The sequence below is a fragment of the Electrona antarctica genome (assembly GCF_951216825.1).
Source record: "Electrona antarctica genome assembly, chromosome: 17".
In the NCBI taxonomy this organism is placed as follows: domain Eukaryota; kingdom Metazoa; phylum Chordata; class Actinopteri; order Myctophiformes; family Myctophidae; genus Electrona; species Electrona antarctica.
In genome coordinates this window covers 22969998-22988462 of record NC_136798.1, presented here as the reverse complement: position 1 = coordinate 22988462, position 18465 = coordinate 22969998, and the positions used below count along the sequence as shown (strand labels likewise).

Genomic DNA, 18465 nt, shown 5'->3' with positions numbered 1-18465 from the left:
CTAGGCCTCAGGGCCATGCAGGCCACACATGAGGGGGCCTCTGCTTTATGATGTGAAGCCCATCCTTGTTCACACATACCGTCAGTGCTCACTTCACATGCAGCACAGCACAGTCATTTCTGGCCCGGTTAAGAATAGCATCGGTGGTCCATTGGTTTAGTGGTCTTGTATATGGAGTGCAACCACAACGTGACTGCTTCTGTAGATTTATGTCCCTGTCAGCACCTTCATAAGCCAAAACGATAACATTAGTGTGTGTGTGTGTGTGTGTGTGTGTGTGTGTGTGTGTGTGTGTGTGTGTGTGTGTGTGTGTGTGTGTGTGTGTGTGTGTGTGTGTGTGTGTGTGTGTGTGTGTGTGTGTGTGTGTGTGCGTGTGTGCGTGCGTGCGCGCATTATTATTAATTTTTCTCCCAGCATAGACAGCACAGAGAACTCAGACACCATGTAACAAAGTGGGTGTGCAACTGTGCATCCAGGTGCTATTTGAATCGGGAGGCATTCACACGTGCACGTCCACATACGCATGGGCCTACAAGTCATTGGTTAATGTGTGTGTCTACTTATTTTGTTTTCTTTCTCTCTACTCCTCTCTCACTCTCGTCTCTGTTCTTCTATTCTCTCTGCAACACGAGAATTGCTTGGATCTCTGTGGTGACATTGCTCTGTACAGGCCTGTGAGGGGGCTGTCAGCCTGTCTACTTTTTGTAAACCAATCTATAGTACAACGGCCCTGGCCTGGGTGCCCATGCTAATTACTCTCCCATCGATTTGATTGATCTCTAAGCCACTTGAACCATTAGCTGGCGGGTGATTGAGGGGTACTATAGATTTATTTCTCGAAAAATGACTTCACAGTCAATGACGCCTTAGTATTGTACATGCTGCTGTACAATACAGTACAGTACAGTCAAGGACTCAACTTCACTCAAGGTTATCCCTAAAAGGGCAGAGGCACTATACATGACAATGAGAAAGGACCATTATATGACATGAGCCTTGACCTCCTGAATTGCTGTGACTCCACTCCACTCACTCCACTCCACTCACTGTGAAATTAAACATGTTGGTCTCACGTGTGACAGCTGCGCTCCGGTGGTGGATTTCTGTTCTCTTTTTTAACTGTCAGGAATGGAGAGCAGGCAAGGGACAAGGTGAAGGACTCATTGTTACCATGCAGGATAACTTGACCCTACTTAGGTAGGCATCACTCACATCATCTGTCAGTCACGCTCCTGTCTTACCTCTGAACACATACGAATCTACATTTTTGTTGTTGTCAGTCGGGTTATCGTGGGTAATAACAGTGATGAACACATGTGTTATTGACAGTGTGCTGCATAGTGAGCTCCAACTAAGCAAGTCCAGTGTCACATTGCTGCTTCCCATTCCCATTATTTTGTAATAATAATCTAATGCATTTTGTTTTAATTGATGTCAAACAGAGAATATATGACATTTCCTTGCTGATGTATCATTAAAAAGAAACTATAGCCTAAATTGGTGGAGAAGTCCATTATGCCCCTGCAACTGTAATCTATGAGACACTAACGCCCCCTATTGTCAGCACACCATTTAGGACATACAGTCACAGGTCCTAACTTATTTGGAGAGGCGCCCAAAGACATGGGCTCTGTGTAATCTAACTCCCCACCGGTGTCCCCGGCTATAGAGAACTTCAACACCCTGCCTCTCCTCTCACTGTTCCCGCCTACAGATCACTGTTGTAGCAGCCTCCACATTTCTCCGGGTTATCTCCATGGTTATCATTCTATCTCCCTGCTTGACATGACACCGGGACACCCCGGACAGACACCGGGACACCCCGGACAGACACCGGGACACCCAGGTGCTAAATAGCCATAGTCATAATTTCAATGGATGGACATGGGCAGGCTATTTCACATGAACGGTGTTGGTACTTGGTGGTACTAAGATATTTGTGTGTGTGTGTGTGTGTGTGTGTGTGTGTGTGTGTGTGTGTGTGTGTGTGTGTGTGTGTGTGTGTGTGTGTGTGTGTGTGTGTGTGTGTGTGTGTGTGTGTGTGTGTGTGTGTGTGTGTGTGTGTGTGTGTCTGTGTGTCTGTGTGTGCGTGTGCGTGCATAATTATTTTTCTCCTTCTCTCTCATTTCTCAAATCCCTCACTGTCTCAATGTCAGTGGGTAAAATGATAAGTGATGTGCCCTTACACTGCAGCACAACAATGAGTTACATCAATTTAGTGGATATGTTAGAAAATAAATCTCACCTGTGCAAACTGAGCGGTGGAACTATACTTGTATTGTTAATTTGTTATAGTTACTGTGTGTTATAGTTACATAGTATCACTGCTGTCTATACCAGGGAAGACCTTCAACAGAGTGCTCTTAAACAGGATGAAAGAGGCTGTTGCATTGCATTCACAAGATTAGGATGGAGAGTCGGATGGATGGATTTATGAAGAATGGACAGACACAATTACTCCAGATACAGCTGTAGCTTTTGGAGGCATACAAAAAAATGATCAGAGACATTATTGTAACCCAGATCTTCATGGGGATAAGTGGCGAGGGTTACCATGGCATTTTCAGTTACCATTCACCTGCAATGATAATTGTCACTCTTCAGTATGTTTCACTCTCTCTGTCTGTCTCACACTCTGAGGTCCGTTCTATTGTTCCCCACTTTAGTCTCATCATTATGCCTCTCCTGGCTACCACTAAGGCTGCTAGAGGCATTATTAACACCCAAATTCATAACGCCTCACACAAGATTAACCTGAAACCCAGGTCTGAATTATTCCAGAGACGGTCAGAAAATAAAGAACATTGTATCATCTTCTCCTCCTGCTACTCTAAAGTGGCTGAACATTTTAAGCAGATTATTCATAAGCATTGGCACATTCTGGGATCTGACACACCGTTAAAAAAAACTTTTGTTTTTTCCATATACCCTGAAATCGGCACTTTTGTCTTTTTAAGACTTATCTCCTTAGATGTTTCTGCCGTGAGTTGGCACCACTACTAAGACTGGTGTGTGTTTAGCATCCTCCTGCACAGTGCTAGAGGCATTATCTCAGCGGTTCTCAAAATGGAGTCCGGGGACCCCAAGGGGTCCTTGAGGGAGTCCCAGGGAGTCCCCAGCTATGGACCCTTATAGGACTGTATAAGTTTCTGTAAAGTGTAAATGGGTCCATTTGGTTCCATTTGTACACTCTCAGAGTTAAATTAATGTTGATTTTACAATACGAATAAGGGTCCCAGAGATAGAAATGCCATTAAATGGCAGTCCATAGCCTAATATGCAAGTCAAACTGGGGGTCCTTGAAAATATAATGGTTGAGAGTCACTGCTAGAGCTGTAAAAAATCTTCCAATGGGGGTCCGCGGGATGAGTTTCAATTTGGGGGTCCTTGACATGAAAAGATTTGAGAACCAAATAACCAATGCATTATGTTACCTGAGGCTTACTGTCCATCCTTCTGTGCGTACGTCTTTTGCCTCCCACAATTTTCAAATGTTCCTGATCATATACATTCGGAGATTGTGGAATAGTTGTCATTGCAACCCTTTGAATGTGATATCTCAGGAACGCAGTTCTTTTGAAATAATTTCAAATTGCACGAAACGTTAAAAAAAAAGAGTTGCAACCCACAAAAATGGGTCTGTGACTGTGATCCAAACATGCAGGGTCCCGACTCCTGACCCAAAGGGACATTTCACCACTGGAAGTAACTGCAGTCACTCAAATCTAATATACGGCAACCTTCCCCGTGTTTCTTCACTAGTCCAATTCAGAAGAACACAGTTTGCCGGCCACTGCTACAGAGCTGACAATGAGGTCTTCCCCTCTTCTCTAGAGTCCTGCCTCAAAGCAGACCAGAGGTAGAAAACTGTCATACCCTGATGTCATCGCTAGGGACACATGCATCAGTAAGCAGGAACTGGGGATGGTAATGAAGGACCGGGAAGTCTGGCGTGGCATTGTGAAATCCATGATCTCGACCGCGGTCGAAAAATGATGATGACAACTCCTTTTTCCCTTTGACGTTGTGCATGCAGGAGTTTTTCTTGTATACACCATCATCTCATCACCCCAAGCCCAAGACCTACAGTATACTGTCATTATGCATAGAACTGGCTTCAAACATCTGTTGCCTGGCAACCACACAAAATAAATATGCCCCTCCCCCCCACCCCCTTTAACAGTAGGAGTAGCAACAAAACATTTTCAGGCTGTTAAAAAGTCATTCATCAACATACCTGGCCTGTAGATGTTCATCCAGTATCTGTTCAGCATCTATTCATGATCTTGATAAGTGGAGATGTTGCTAATGAGGAGTCGACGTGGTGCTGATAACAACACCGTTGATTTCTGATAGATTTATTTGATCATAATGAACATCAGTTCTATGTAGGTGAGAGGAAAGGCACATGCTTATCTTGTGATAAGCATGTTCTCGGAGTCTCTTACCGTACAGCTTTTAATTAATCGTCTTCAGCCGATAGCTGCATAGAATTAGAAATGACCAGGAAGGATATCTATTCAACTCATTTTAATTGGCAATATTTATTGAAGATTAAGCAGAAGGGAGATCCAACCGCTATCGGCTGAAGATGATTAAGCTGTACGGTAAGAGACTCCGAGAAAAGATAAGCATGTGCCTTTCCTCTCACCTACATAGAACTGATGTTCATTATGATCAAATACATTTCTAGCCTATGGCAGTCTGGTGCATCTCAGAGGCCTCTAGCCCAGGGGTTCTCAACCCGTGGGTCGCGACCCCTCGGGGGGTCGCCAAATTATTTTAGGGGGTCCCCAAATTATTTTCAAAAAATAAATAATACATTTTTTTTTTATTTTTTTTTTCACGATTTTTCAAAAATATCAGACCTACAGGCTCGTAGCGCGCCACTCGGTGGCGCGCTACGAGCTTGTAGATCTGCTATTTTTCAATAGCTAAATTATAACATAATGCTTAAAACACCAAAAGGGGTTCCCGCCCAAAATGGTTTAAGGTTATTGTAGCAGTCAATTTATATTGGGGGTCGGGAGGGGGCGGGGCGGGGGTCCCGAGACATTGCCAAAGCATTTCCGGGGGTCCCCGGCCAAAAACGTTGAGAACCCCTGCTCTAGCCTATGGCAGGCCAGTCTGGTGCATCTCAGAGGCAGGACAGGTTACAGGAGAAAAGGAGGCACTGGAGCAGCTCAGACAGTTTAATAAAGTAAATAAATAAATAATAATAAATATAATAATAAATAAATAGATAATAAATATAAGCCCTTATTTTATTATCAGGGTGCAAAGTAAAAAAGCAACAACGTTTCGATGTTTCAGTTACATCTTCGTCGAAACGTTGTCGCTTTTTTACTTTGCACCCTGATCAAAACGTTGTCGCTTTTTTACTTTGCACCCTGATAATAAAATAAGGGCTTAAACTGTCTGAGCTGCTCCAGTGCATCCTTTTCTCTCATTTATTGAAGATTGTATGTTATACTTTAGTGTCAGGAGAGATCGCAGCCGTGATGCACGCCTACGATGCTGTCTGGAGTGCAATTATGGACCAAGAGCTTCCATTTGAACAATGGATTCGATCTGTAGCAGAAACATAAATACTGTCTTCCTTGAATACTGAGAATACCAGTGACGACTGTGATCACAACAATGACGCCAGGCCAGGAATAATACTCTTGACGACAATGGCTGCTGAGATTAAAAATAAACCAAAGCCAATAACAAATAAAGACATTGTTCCCTTGTTTCTATGCCTCAAAAGCTCCTAATGTGCTCCCTCTAACACCTTTGGGAGTTTTACCCAAAAGAAGATTAAACCATACTTTTGCAGTCTGGGCTGATGGCAATTTGTCACAACTTTTTTTTACAAGACTGAGCTCTTAACTGTTTACAATGGCAAAGGGTCTCTCCTCGTCTAAAACATACAACAAAATCATGGTTACAAGTTCTGAAAATCTTACAGAACTTTAAAGATTACAGGCTAATTTATACATTGCTTATCATATTGCATAACAAAAGTGGTGTATTTTCAACTGAAAGAGTGTCACTACAATTGCATGTTTGAAATTCAGCCACAGTGCATCTCTGAGACTGTATTAAGACAGCTGCAAGCCAGGCTCTGATCGCTCATTTACATCTGTAGACTTTCACCTCTGCAACAATGGCATCACTCACGGCAACAACCATGGCAACAAAACAAAGAAATTAAAAGCAATTAAGCAACATTTCAAGCTCAAGCGCTTTGGGCTCTCCAAAGACCACCAGACTCTCATGTTGACTCCAATACGGTTCTTGTTTGTTCCCTGCATCATGAAATAATTTACATTATTACATTATACTGCCAGTACAATTACTCTATTGAAGAAGTTTTTAAATGAAACTCTGGTGTCAACCAACCATTAAGAACAGTGAAGTGATAATTTAATGTGCAAAGCCGTCTCCTTTCCTGTCCGTGCATGGGCTACCATAGTAGAACATAGAAAGAGCATAATATTGCTTTCGGGAAGAAACCTCTATTATCTCCAAATGTATCTCCTTTTTTCCACCCATAAATGTACCATACAGTACCATACAAAAGTAGCAAAAATAGCCGATCTATAAGCTCACAACACGTCGCATTGCAAACGTTTTAACAAGAGCTTAACTACATTAGATCCAATGGAAGTTTTTTTTTCTTTCTTTCTTTTTCTGGACAAACAAGATTTCCACTAACACTGGCGATAAGATGAAGAGATATTTCACTTTTTGAGTGGTGCAGCCACTCCATTACGGAGCTTTTTTTCTTTGGCTGACCATGCCACAGAATGCATCACAGCAAGTCACCCACAACTGTAAGATGTGTATGTATGTACAATCGTACCCTTGAGCAATGGCAGAGGCCATTTAATTATTTAAAAAACATAATATTAATATTTTTATTGTTTTATACCCGTACATAGGTAGAGCCGTAGAGGCCTCGTATAAGCCCTTTGGGCTTCTTGCCTGGCAAAATATCTTTTTATATTTTGTGTACTGTTTTTAGTATTGTTTTTACATTGCATATAACTACTGGTCTAAGCTTGATTACTGGATGAACATTGGACCAAAGAAATCAACCATAGTCCCATGTACTGTAAACCAACACTTTGAATCCCCCATGGCATTTCAGGCTTAACAGTCGATCAATGATGGCTAGTGTGTGCTGGCTGAAATACTCTAGAGAATTGCTCTTTGAGGTAGAAATGTCAGGATAAACTATCTTCTTCCCACCTTTGAATAATAGAGATAGATTTTTTTTCCATTCAGGCATGAGTGCACAATGTTGGCTGATAATGGTTTGTGGAGAGAATGCAGTAGTAGCTTGTTTCCTTGTGGACAAAGCAGGGGATTGTGGGTAGCCCTGAGGGGGTTGATGGCTTGACAAATATTTGAGGTGTGACCTGGCTGTGTTTACTTCAGCCAAAGCATTGGTCTGGGCCTGTTGCTATCATCACAACATACATCAGTGTGCAATGGCCATAATACAGTATCAGAATCAGTTGAGATAGAACTGTCCTTTTGAACTGAACATGACAAAGGATTATAAACGGAGACAATTCAGAATTGAGGCTTGCACATTTAAATTAATGGATAAATGATGATGTTTGTATAGCACATTTACAGTATTATATGTCCTTACTCATTTGTTCCGGTTTATAAACTGTACATGCTAAATGACCAATTGATTTTCTGCGTGCAATCAATAGCATGGATTAATTTCACAGGAGATCCCCAACCAGGAAGAAAGCAGTACTTCCTTATAGTCAAAGAAAGAGAAAGAGAGAGAGAAATAAAAGGTTGATGGTTATATAACAGAACAGAAGTGGAAAACAGCTTCCCTGGTGTTGCTGGAGTTATTGTATTGACAGTACGTCAAGAAGAGACGAGTTGATCGAGTTCAGGTTTCAGCACCCAGCATTGGCTGGGATTTGCATGGGTGAATTTTCTGTCTCTCTACCTCCCTCTACCATACATCTCTCTGGCTCTCTAGCTTTCTCTCTCTCTCGCTGATCAAGTCATGTCACACACAACAGAAACGTTGTTGACGTCAGGGATCTCACGCACACACGCACGCCGCGCGCGCACGCACGCACGCACGCACGCACGCACGCACACGCACACACACACACACACACACACACACACACACACACACACACACACCTTCACTTTTATTACACTTACCCATGTGTGTGTGTAATCTAAGATTTCAATTTATCAAATTAAGTACAAATGACAAAAAACACATCTAGTACAGAACATGTATACACATCCATTTACAAATATGAAATATGCTTTATAATGAAGTTAAAATATAGCTATCAGAAAATAAAACCCATATAGGGTCCAGTGAATGAACAGTGTAGGGTGGGTGATGGCTTACTTAAGAAGTCACACCTGGACTAGCCTCAGAGACCACAGGCGTTAATTGGACAAACAAATTGGACTCAGAGGTAGGTGTGACCTAGCCTGGGATCCATACTATTTTCTGGTTTCTGATCCGGTCAGGAGCATGTTGTAAGCACTGGTTGTAGTCCAGGTGACCGGAACCAACGGCCAAAACCAAGGGTGCCGACATCACCCAAAATAATTCCCCGCGATCAAGGATATCATAACTTTAGGACCTACCCAATGAATGCGGCATAGTTTACCCTTGATGCGGCATAGTTTAGTTTATAGGAATAATTTGATTGATATATCCATCTTTTATTTCAACTCGTAGCGCCCAACGAGACTAAACTAGTGATTAAATGGGGATTGGGGAAACCAAAACAAAGTGTTTATAGGCGTGGCCTAGACCACTCACGTGTGGTGAGTCGAGACTCGACAGGTGTGACACCCAGAACCGTTGAATGAGAGAGTTACGACTTAATCTTCATCTACAGCCATTATCAGGATTCAGTGTTTGGAATGATACAGTAGTGTTTGAAACTATTGATTGCCAAATGGCAGGCATTAATTCTATACCTTCTTCTTGCTCTTGTTGTTATCTCTAAGCACAAACAAATTCCAAATCAACTGTAAGTCGGTTTGGGGAATTTACGTATATTGAATATGATATGAATATTCTTCATTTACAAAGTATGATAAAATACGATAAGGGTATCGCAACTGGCCCACCTTTGCAGGTACTCGCTCCTGCGCCATCTGTGAGCCTAGTAAGTCTATGGAAGTGTCCAATTTGTTTGACTCAGGCTCAAGTGTGACTGCTTAAATCAATCATCACCTAAACTACAAAATTATACAAAATGTGTACATTTGCAGACCATCAGTATCATAATCTATTCAGTGAATATTCATAATAATTAAACAGTGAGGATGAGGATTCATAATAGCCTTCATTCATTTAATCTTGTGGAAATTTGTCGAGCTTCAGCCTTCAGGGCATCTCTCTGGATTATTGGATTTGTACAATATAGTAACCACAAGAACTGTAGCGTCCCTATCCTGGGCATGTGAACAATGAGAAAAAATAGCTCATCTACAAACTTACAATGTGTCACATTGCGAGTTGCAACGCGGTGTGATCTTGTAGATCGTCTATTTTTGGTGAAGTGATACAGTATACTGTAGTGTAGAGGGGGGAAAAGAGGGCCCCGAGTATATACCCCTGGGGCACCCCTGTCAACTGAAGTATATAACGTTTAAGTGGTTAAAGTGAATAAGTGATGTTAGCTCGCTAATCAAATAGCACAAGTATTAACGTTTGTAAAAGGTATACCTTGTGTATTTACTGTACATTTGTGGTGGAGAAGCTTTCATGCCTCTGTCTCAAAATGTGTACTGCCACAGCCTGTTTTGCTTTGAAGGTCACAAGACGTGTCTCTCAGGGAACTGAATACAATTCCCCCCACAGAGAAACTAATATAATTTGATGTCCACTCTATCAAGAAACTACTTTCAAGCAAATGTTTGCGGTAGGGCAGAAAACTGTATACAAAATTAATAAACAGCAAAATTCTGAGATTTATTTGAACTCTTACGTGTGTAAACCTGGACCTTACTAATTGGTACTTTAATTCTGAGAGTATAAACATTGACCATTAGTGTTAATTTAACCCTGACGGTACATGGACCCTTAGGATTTGTCTGTACCAGTGTTTTGTTTAGAAAATAAAAACACCGTAAAGTCACACAATAACAGAGCCCGAGCCTCTTGCTAAACACCAATGACTGGTGTGGCACTGTGCCCAGTGTTCCAGATGAGGGCTCAGGGGTTCTGTTTTCAGAGGTCCACAGTGGGGATGGTGCTGACCTTGTTGTTCCTGCTGATGCGGCGCTCCGGCCGAGGCCGGGTCTGCTTTGTCTGGATCAGTTCCTCTGGGGTGTTCCCCAGTGGCGGCAGTAGCCTCTTCTTACTGTTCCTGGTCTCAGGGAGCCACTGAGGCGGCAGCTCAAACGGACCGAACCCGAACTGTGTGGCGTCCTCAGCATCCGTCGGCGTAGCTGGGGCAACTTGTGACGAGGAGGTATAAGCACAGGCGTGGGCCGGAGAGATCCTGGGCGCCGTGGGCAGAGGGGGAACGACCTCCTTGGTCATCACCAGCATGTCCTTGGTCATTACCCCCGCCCCCTGCTCAGGGTCCTTCTTCTGGATCCCCTCGGCTCGGAGACTGCCGAGTCGGGACTCGCCCTGGTTGTCCTCCATGGATTGAGCGCATGCTCCTGAACGCAGAGATGGGACCCCGTTCTCCGCCTCCTCCTCCTCTTCAGAGGGCCTGAAGATCTGCTGCTGGCCAATGTTGAACATTTCCAGGAGCTGACTTCCAGATCGGCCCGCCATCTCCAGGCCGCCTGACCCCGCCACCCCGCCCTCCCCCGACAGGGACGCCAAGCGCCCCGTGTTGACCACGTTGCGGCGGCTGTAGCGTCTGTGGACCCTGGCCAGCAGGTCCATTAGGCTGCGGCGTGCAGAGCGGTTGACGGTCAGAAACAGTAGCGGGTTGGTGAGCAACGACATCTTGGGCAGCCAGACAGCTGTGAGGTACAGGGACAGAGGCAGCTCCTCGCCCTCCACCAGGACAGTGCGGTAGACCACCAGGGCCCCGTAGGGGGCACTGCAGGCGGAGAAGGCCAGCACCATGGCCAGCAATGTGGCGTGAAGCTCGGCCTCCCGCTGCGATACGTAGGGGATGGAGATGCTGCTCTGTGGCGTCCTCAGCGCGGCAATGATGACCTTCTTCTTCTGGCTGGCACTGAGCGCTCTGCGAATCAGCACCATGAAGACGAAGACCAGGGCGAGAGGAAGGATCACCGTTGTGACGTTGTAGACCAGCACGTACACCAGGTGGCCGAGGGACTGGGCGTGGTCGTCCGAGCAGGACGAGGTGACGTACACGTCGGTGACATTGGTCACGGCGAACACGGGTACACTGACCACCACTGCATGGACCCAAATGTAGATGACCAGGTCTCGGGATCTTGCGTCCGAGATCTTCCTCTCTAGCGGGTACAGCACAGAGTAGTATCTAGATACAAGCGACGGGGGGGAAAAAAACAAAGCATTATATCAGTGTGACCAGTAGAGCCATGGACATACGCTAACTAGAAAGGTGCGCTCCTCTGAGCACAGATCTCCACTAGTCTGGGTTGCGTACCCAGGGCTGTGTCAGTCGTGAGGTGCCAGCCATCAGGACACGAGGAAGCTGCGGGGGAATTATAATATGATTGTGGCACCCCCTATGGACTGAAGTGAAATTGTTCAATTCTACATTGTGACCTGGTCATATAGACCAATTATTTGTTTACAAACATTGGGACTGGGCGCACGGGTGACTGTTTCATGTAATCAATTCCCAACAGATCTCCAAACCTGTTGTTTTGGGGAGCGCTGGTTTCAGTCCATTCAACCTCCTCTTGTGAGTTGGCTAGTGAGATGCACCCTAGGAGACATTTATACTTCAAAGCCCAACAGTATTGCGCACAGAGAACAGCTGATATACAAGCTCACATCGCATCGCAGATGCGACTGTTGTGAGCGTAGAGGTCTGCATGCGCGACACCATCGCGGGACAAAGCATCAATTATACTTGATGGACTGCAGGTGCGCGTGCAGCCGTGCACAAATAGGCTCTGCTGCCGTGTTCATGAGCGCACCTCCCGTTCTTATGACAGCGACTGGAGGTGTGGTTTTGAGGACAACTGTTTTGAATTGCTATTATTGTTCAAACACAACAGAAACCAAGGATTATATATTTCAAGGGCGAGAGATCACAATAAAAATCCTAATCATTCTTCCTCCACACTGGGAGAAAAACAGCATCTGAAAGTTTGATGGGGCATTTTTTACACGTGAGTGCAGTTAGAACTTTTCCATTGCATCTTATGAGAGGTGGTGTTCTTCTGCTGCCTTTATGCGCGCGCATGCCGTTTCTTATCATGTCGTCTGATAAGGCGTCTATAAATTGTTTATTAGAAGGATTTGTTGAATATAATAATATTGTGTTTAGTCATGGCATTCTGCAATCACTTCTTTCAAAAGAACAATGTTCTGACATTAAAGGAAAAAAACAACTACATACCGGTATTAGAATCAAGGACAGGTGTTTTCGATGAATCTATCAAGGTTAAAATGGAGTTTGAAGTTACATAGGAAGGGCGTGTCTGATCAAATGAATATCATTCAAATATCTAAATACAACTTTGTCCTGGGTGCAACAGTCTGAGTAGACATTAAAATATCCCTTTCCATATGCTTTGGCTCGCTTTCAGATACGGTTCTCAGAGCCTGGGTCCTGCTCAGAAGGTAGTACAACATCCTCAGAGAGTATACATCACCCTGATGAAGGCAGTTGTTCCGCAACACGTAGTTGCAGTTTTTAGTCTTGCAATGCATTAGCCACTTTTCTACAAGAGTGCCTTGGTAAATTTAGTTCTAGGAACCCAGAACTTATAATTGTGTGTGTGTGTGTGTGTGTGTGTGTGTGTGTGTGTGTGTGTGTGTGTGTGTGTGTGTGTGTGTGTGTGTGTGTGTGTGTGTGTGTGTGTGTGTGTGTGTGTGTGTGTGTGTGTGTGTGTTGTGTGCGCCTGCGTGCGTGCGTGCGTGCGTGCGTGCGTGCGTGCGTGCGTGCGTGCGTGCGTGCGTCCCAGATGGGTCTGTGTGCTTCTGGCTATAGCTCTGAACACTCAAGTCTTGGAACATATCCTCCCAGCATGTGCTCCATCGATCTCCTCCAATCTTACCTCCACAGGAGGTAGATGAATGAAGCAAAAAATACGTTGGCTGCTTTTTGTACAAAAACAGGTTCGAAGAGCTCTTGTTTGTTGCTGGTCCTACTGTGTAGCATCGATTTTCTTTTCTTTTGTACTTCTGAGTCTGAGGTTTGACTAAATGAATTGCTCCTGCAGACTTGGTCAGGCAATATTTTGATTCATTGGGGGCTGTGCATTAGTCTGACATCCCGTTAGTCCGACTACGTGGCCGTTTTAGGCTGCCTTATACTTGAATACTTTTGTACTTTTATGCAAGAACATTTTTAATACCGAACTTGTACTTGTAACAGACTATTTCTACAAAAGCGTATTGACACAAAAATGTGAGTATACTTCTTCCATCACTGCTAATGGGGCAGAGAAAACCGTCGAGTTCCCCACTAGCAGCCTGCTTCACCATTTTAAATTTCTGGCTCCAAACCAAACCCTACCATTGTACGGAACGGAAGGGGGGGGGCTTTCAGAGTAAAAGCCATATCTGCACGGCACCCCGAGTTGCTATTTTGAAAGAAATCCCGGCGCTGATTGTGTTAAAGAAGATGAACTGACCTGTCGAGCGCGATAGCGGCGAAGCTGAGCACGGTGACGGAGCAGAAGAGCTTGTGGAGGAACTTGATGGCCTTGCAGAGGAACAGCGTGTGCAGCCACCAGCAGCAGCGTGGACTGGCACCCAATGCCACGTCGAAGGGCACGCATGCCAGGCTGGCGCAGAGTCCAGAGCATGCCAGGTTCTTGATGAAGCGGCTGGTCACCGTTTTAAACACATTGGTACAACAGGTGCACCACAGCACTGTAGCATTGCCTATAGGGAGCGAGAGACACCGGGTGTTTTACAAAATTGTCTATTTATTTATTGGATACATTTTTTGCCAAAGGAAAAACTGTGAAGCATGTAGGAAATATGGCAACTTTCTAACGGTTTGTCAGGTCAGGTGCAACTTTACAAAGAAATAATCTGTATAATCAATAATCAAATGAACAGCTACAGTATGAGTACAGAATGGTAGACTGTGTATCAAAATCACTTAATCCCTATACTGTACTTGGTTATATCTGCCGATACCGATTCTGACCGATTCCGATGTTATACAGAGGACCACAATGGAAACAAGCCTAGGCCCTAGGGGCTGGGCCCAAAGCCTGTTAATAAAGTATTCAATCAATCAATAAATAGCCTATACTCTTTTCCAAGTGTTTGTTAGTGTTTTCACAACTGAATGACTACTGAATGAGATGAGTACACAAATTAAATGAAAAAGGATTTTACATCCTATTTGATTTGACTAGAGGTACTAGAAACCTTTGATTTATATTGAACTCAATGATGGATTTTTACATTTTTATTTTTTTGGCTGGTGAAAACGATTAAATAATCAGGATTTATTTAATTTACCATGCATATGCATAAGTACCATGCATAATAAAGGGTATGCGTGTGACATCAGCATCATAAGTTATGCGGGAACGCCTAATTGAATGGCAAGAAACTATTTTCTGGCCTTGACAGCCCATAAATCCAAACAGAAACGTCCTATCTGATTGCATTAGACGACATTAAACTATGTTAAACTCACTTAATTGCCACTCACTTTGCCACTCGATTTGCCACTCACTTTATGCATACGCATACCCTCTATTACTATTTTTCAACTACCACTTCCATCAACAACCTTCCATACAGACACACATCACATTGATTCAAACCATTGTGCAGCATTGTACAGTTGAATAGAGCATTCACCATGCAGGCCTCTCAATCAGACACAGCATGTGAGGCCACACAGCAATCAAACAGGCTATCAAACAGCTTTTGCATTATACTGTAAAGTCATGAAAAAATAGGCCAATAGGCAGCATGACCTATATGAGGACTGGACAACATCATGAACCAAGTAATTCAGGGAAAAACAAGATTTTGAGTCTATGATACGGTTGGTATAGCATCACCATAAGGCCAATTTGGAAAATATAGCTACACGAATTGACTTCCTTGGCCTACTGGCAGGATTGCACCACAAGTTATTTACAAGATTAGCTACAGACAGCCTGACACACACACACACACACATACACACACACACACACGCGCGCACACACACGCACGCACGCACGCACGCACGCACGTACGCACATAAAAACATAATTTCTGGACCCAAACTTTGGATTGGAGCATACACAATTGTGGACTAACCTTGGGTATTGTACGTGTTCCTAAATGTATTCAATCCAATATAGTCCTGGCTGATAAAGCAGCATCCGTGCTGTCTTTTGTCACTTGTATTGATTGATTGATTGAAGAATTTATTAACAGATTGGAGAATTACAGTACATTTCAAGCACAACTCAATACAAAACCACCTTTATGTTTCAAATTCTAACCTGGGAGTTGAGGAGCACCATGGCACCTTTTATCACCTGAAAAATGTCAGTCCAGCAATAGCTATACGCGATAACACCCACCAAATCTAAAGAAGTAAGTCTTTCAAACATCAAAATAATTATAAACTTGTCATATCACAAATGGCACCAGCAACGAGTGTTATCTACCTTACTGGAAGCTTTAAAAATAAATTAAGCCTCCAATTGTTTAAATAATGCATGTTACGTAGACAGCACTAGAATTGCATTTTATGTAGTCATAGCACTTTATAGTATAGTATAGTATAGTATAGTATAGTATAGTATAGTATAGTATAGTATAGTATAGTATAGTTTATATGTATAGTTTCATTATAGATATTCCACTGTTACGTTCTTAGTTTAAGTATGTTTCATGAACTACTTTTATGTATGTGATGTATGGCCATGCTTTTGTTCTTGCTTTAATATAGGCCTACATATATGAAGATCACGACACTGACCTCGTCAAACCCTGGATAGCCATATAGAGAAGACTGAATCATCACCTAGATCTGCATACAGTATATGGAGCCGGCCAGCAACTACCTGTCCATTCGAACTCTAGACGGGCCCGCCCAAAAGTTATTAGTGTAGCCACACCCGGCAGCCAGCGAAAACTAGTGTTATCAACAGGCCCGAAAATTAAGGCCCGGTCCTACCTGGGCTGGGCCCTCATCAAACCCTGTACACTCAAGCCACCCTTAGATCTCCTGGAGTTGACCTGTTCTGACATTCCATATGTTGATCTGACCTCATCAAACCCTGTACACTCAAGACTCGCTCCATATATGGCCACTTTGGCCAGTACAGAATTCATTCCATGTTGATCTGACCCCCCCTGCCAAAGAGCTCGCCCAGCAGTCTGCCTTCACCCATGGCGGATGCGTGCACGGCCTCAGGGCGTCTTACTGGTAATAATAATAATAATAATAATAATAATAATAATAATAATAATAATAATAATAATAATAATAATAATAATAATAATAATATAGAGACACAAATGGTAGCCTGCTTAGCATTTGTGAGGACCAATTATATATGGAGATTGAAAATGGGTGAGGTGCTCTTTTAAGGCCACCCCTTAAGATCACTCTTTATTCCTTGGTCTACACAATTTCATAGACTCATATACAGCTGACACTGGCCATAATAAAATATCATTAACAACAACCGATTTTCATTTGTTGAGATTGGTGATGGGAGCAGATTATGTAAACTACAGGAAAGTGGGCACTTTGGGGCAGTAAATGCACCTGTCTGGGACTGGGAGACCCAGAAAGGGGCTACTTCAGTAATTTCATTAGTGTAATGTTTACTTGAAGGTAAGGTTCTTATAACCTTTCTTCTTTTTGTTGTTTTCTCACCAAGTTATTTATTTCTGTCATATAGGCCTGGTTTATTTATTAAAAGTGCATTTCTGTTCATGACAGGCCATCATGGCCAAGCCAAACTGTGAATATATAGGCCTATCTATGTCAAATAAATAATTGATTCGGTCTTAAGTGAGTTAACAATGAATTTTTCACCAGAAATTGCCCCGAAGAGGAATCAGGCAACTGAATATCCTGTGGTGCCATGGTCTGCCAAGTGAGTGCCACGTAGGCATACTACATATTCTCACAAGATTCTACTGTATTTTTGGGGAGAACTCAAAACAGTAAATGCATTATGCCCAAAATTGGGTGCAGGGTGCACCATCAATCAAGTGAAATGAGACCCCCGGGGACATGTGGGGCTGGGCCTGGCCGCCTGGATGTGATGTGAGGTGAGTGCATGTGTAGTGTATGTGTAGTGTATGTGTACTACTCTCACCAATGAGCGATCCTATGAGGATGAAAACTTGTATGGTGGTGGTGAAGTCCCTGTAGGCTTGGTGTTCGATGAGTCGCTGTTGGTGATCCAATCGAGTCACCTGCACGTTAGATGGACCGCTGTCCCACTGCGTTGGGCTGGAAGAGTTGAGGAGGTTGGCCGGAGTGAAATTCGCTGCACCATCTCCGACCGTCGGAGTCGGAGGCCAGCTCCCAATATCCATGTTCGTTCACAAGACTGTTAGATGTGTATTAGCCAGCCTATGTTTTAGAAACATGGCATGGCGTGAACACATCCCCCAACTGCGCTCGGAAGCGCGCTGCCCAAGGAGGTGATGCTGGTGCCTTTTCCTTTCCTCCCAAAAACATAACTCATGTCAACAAATGTATACGTGTGTCAGGTGGTCTATCTGAGAAACGAATGAAGAAACGAATACTCCATACTCCAAAAATAATATAACATATACCGGTACATTAAAACAGGTTAAAAAAGAGAAACTAAAAATACCACAGTTTAAGCTTAGTGCCTAGAATAATTAGTATTTCCATCTGCGGATTTTCTTTTCCAGATGTTTTATTATGCTCAGTCTCAGGTCAGGGCAGCATCCGTGCGCAGCGGGTGTATTGCAGACTGTCTGATATAGGCTACGATACGAGTAGAGTGAGTGCATGCGATCGGTTGACCGTGGACGATGTTGAGGACCGGTGATGCTGTCCGCGAGTCTCGCAGTAAACGGAATAACGGATTATAGCCTATTGTCGCTCAACGTCGAATAAATCGGTGTGTCCTGTGTCCAGACGAGTTTACAAACCGCTGCTGCCAACCGAGCTGTCCATTTTATTGGTGGACTCGCTGGTGTTTGTTGAATACCGGTATTTCAATGCATGATGAGGTGCGACGTGCGAGACTGGAGAGACGGCTCCTCCTCTTATTAACAATCAATAATTCAGAATCTTGAATGACACTGGCTAGTGCCACAATTCATTTAAAATGTAATAATAGCCTAGCCTACCAAACAAAGAGCAATCA

The 18465-nt window shown here is 43.6% G+C and overlaps 1 protein-coding gene across 1 annotated transcript; it reads right to left on the bottom strand.

Annotated features, from left to right (window-relative positions):
* Window positions 1-10234: 10234 nt before the first annotated feature.
* gpr176 (G protein-coupled receptor 176) lies at window positions 10235-17659 on the bottom strand (the record flags this gene model as incomplete). Its single annotated transcript, XM_079526332.1, has 3 exons — window positions 10235-11477; window positions 13771-14023; window positions 17437-17659. The coding sequence occupies 3 exons, from the start codon at window positions 17657-17659 to the stop codon at window positions 10235-10237; spliced, it is 1719 nt and encodes a 572-aa protein (XP_079382458.1).
* Window positions 17660-18465: the final 806 nt, after the last annotated feature.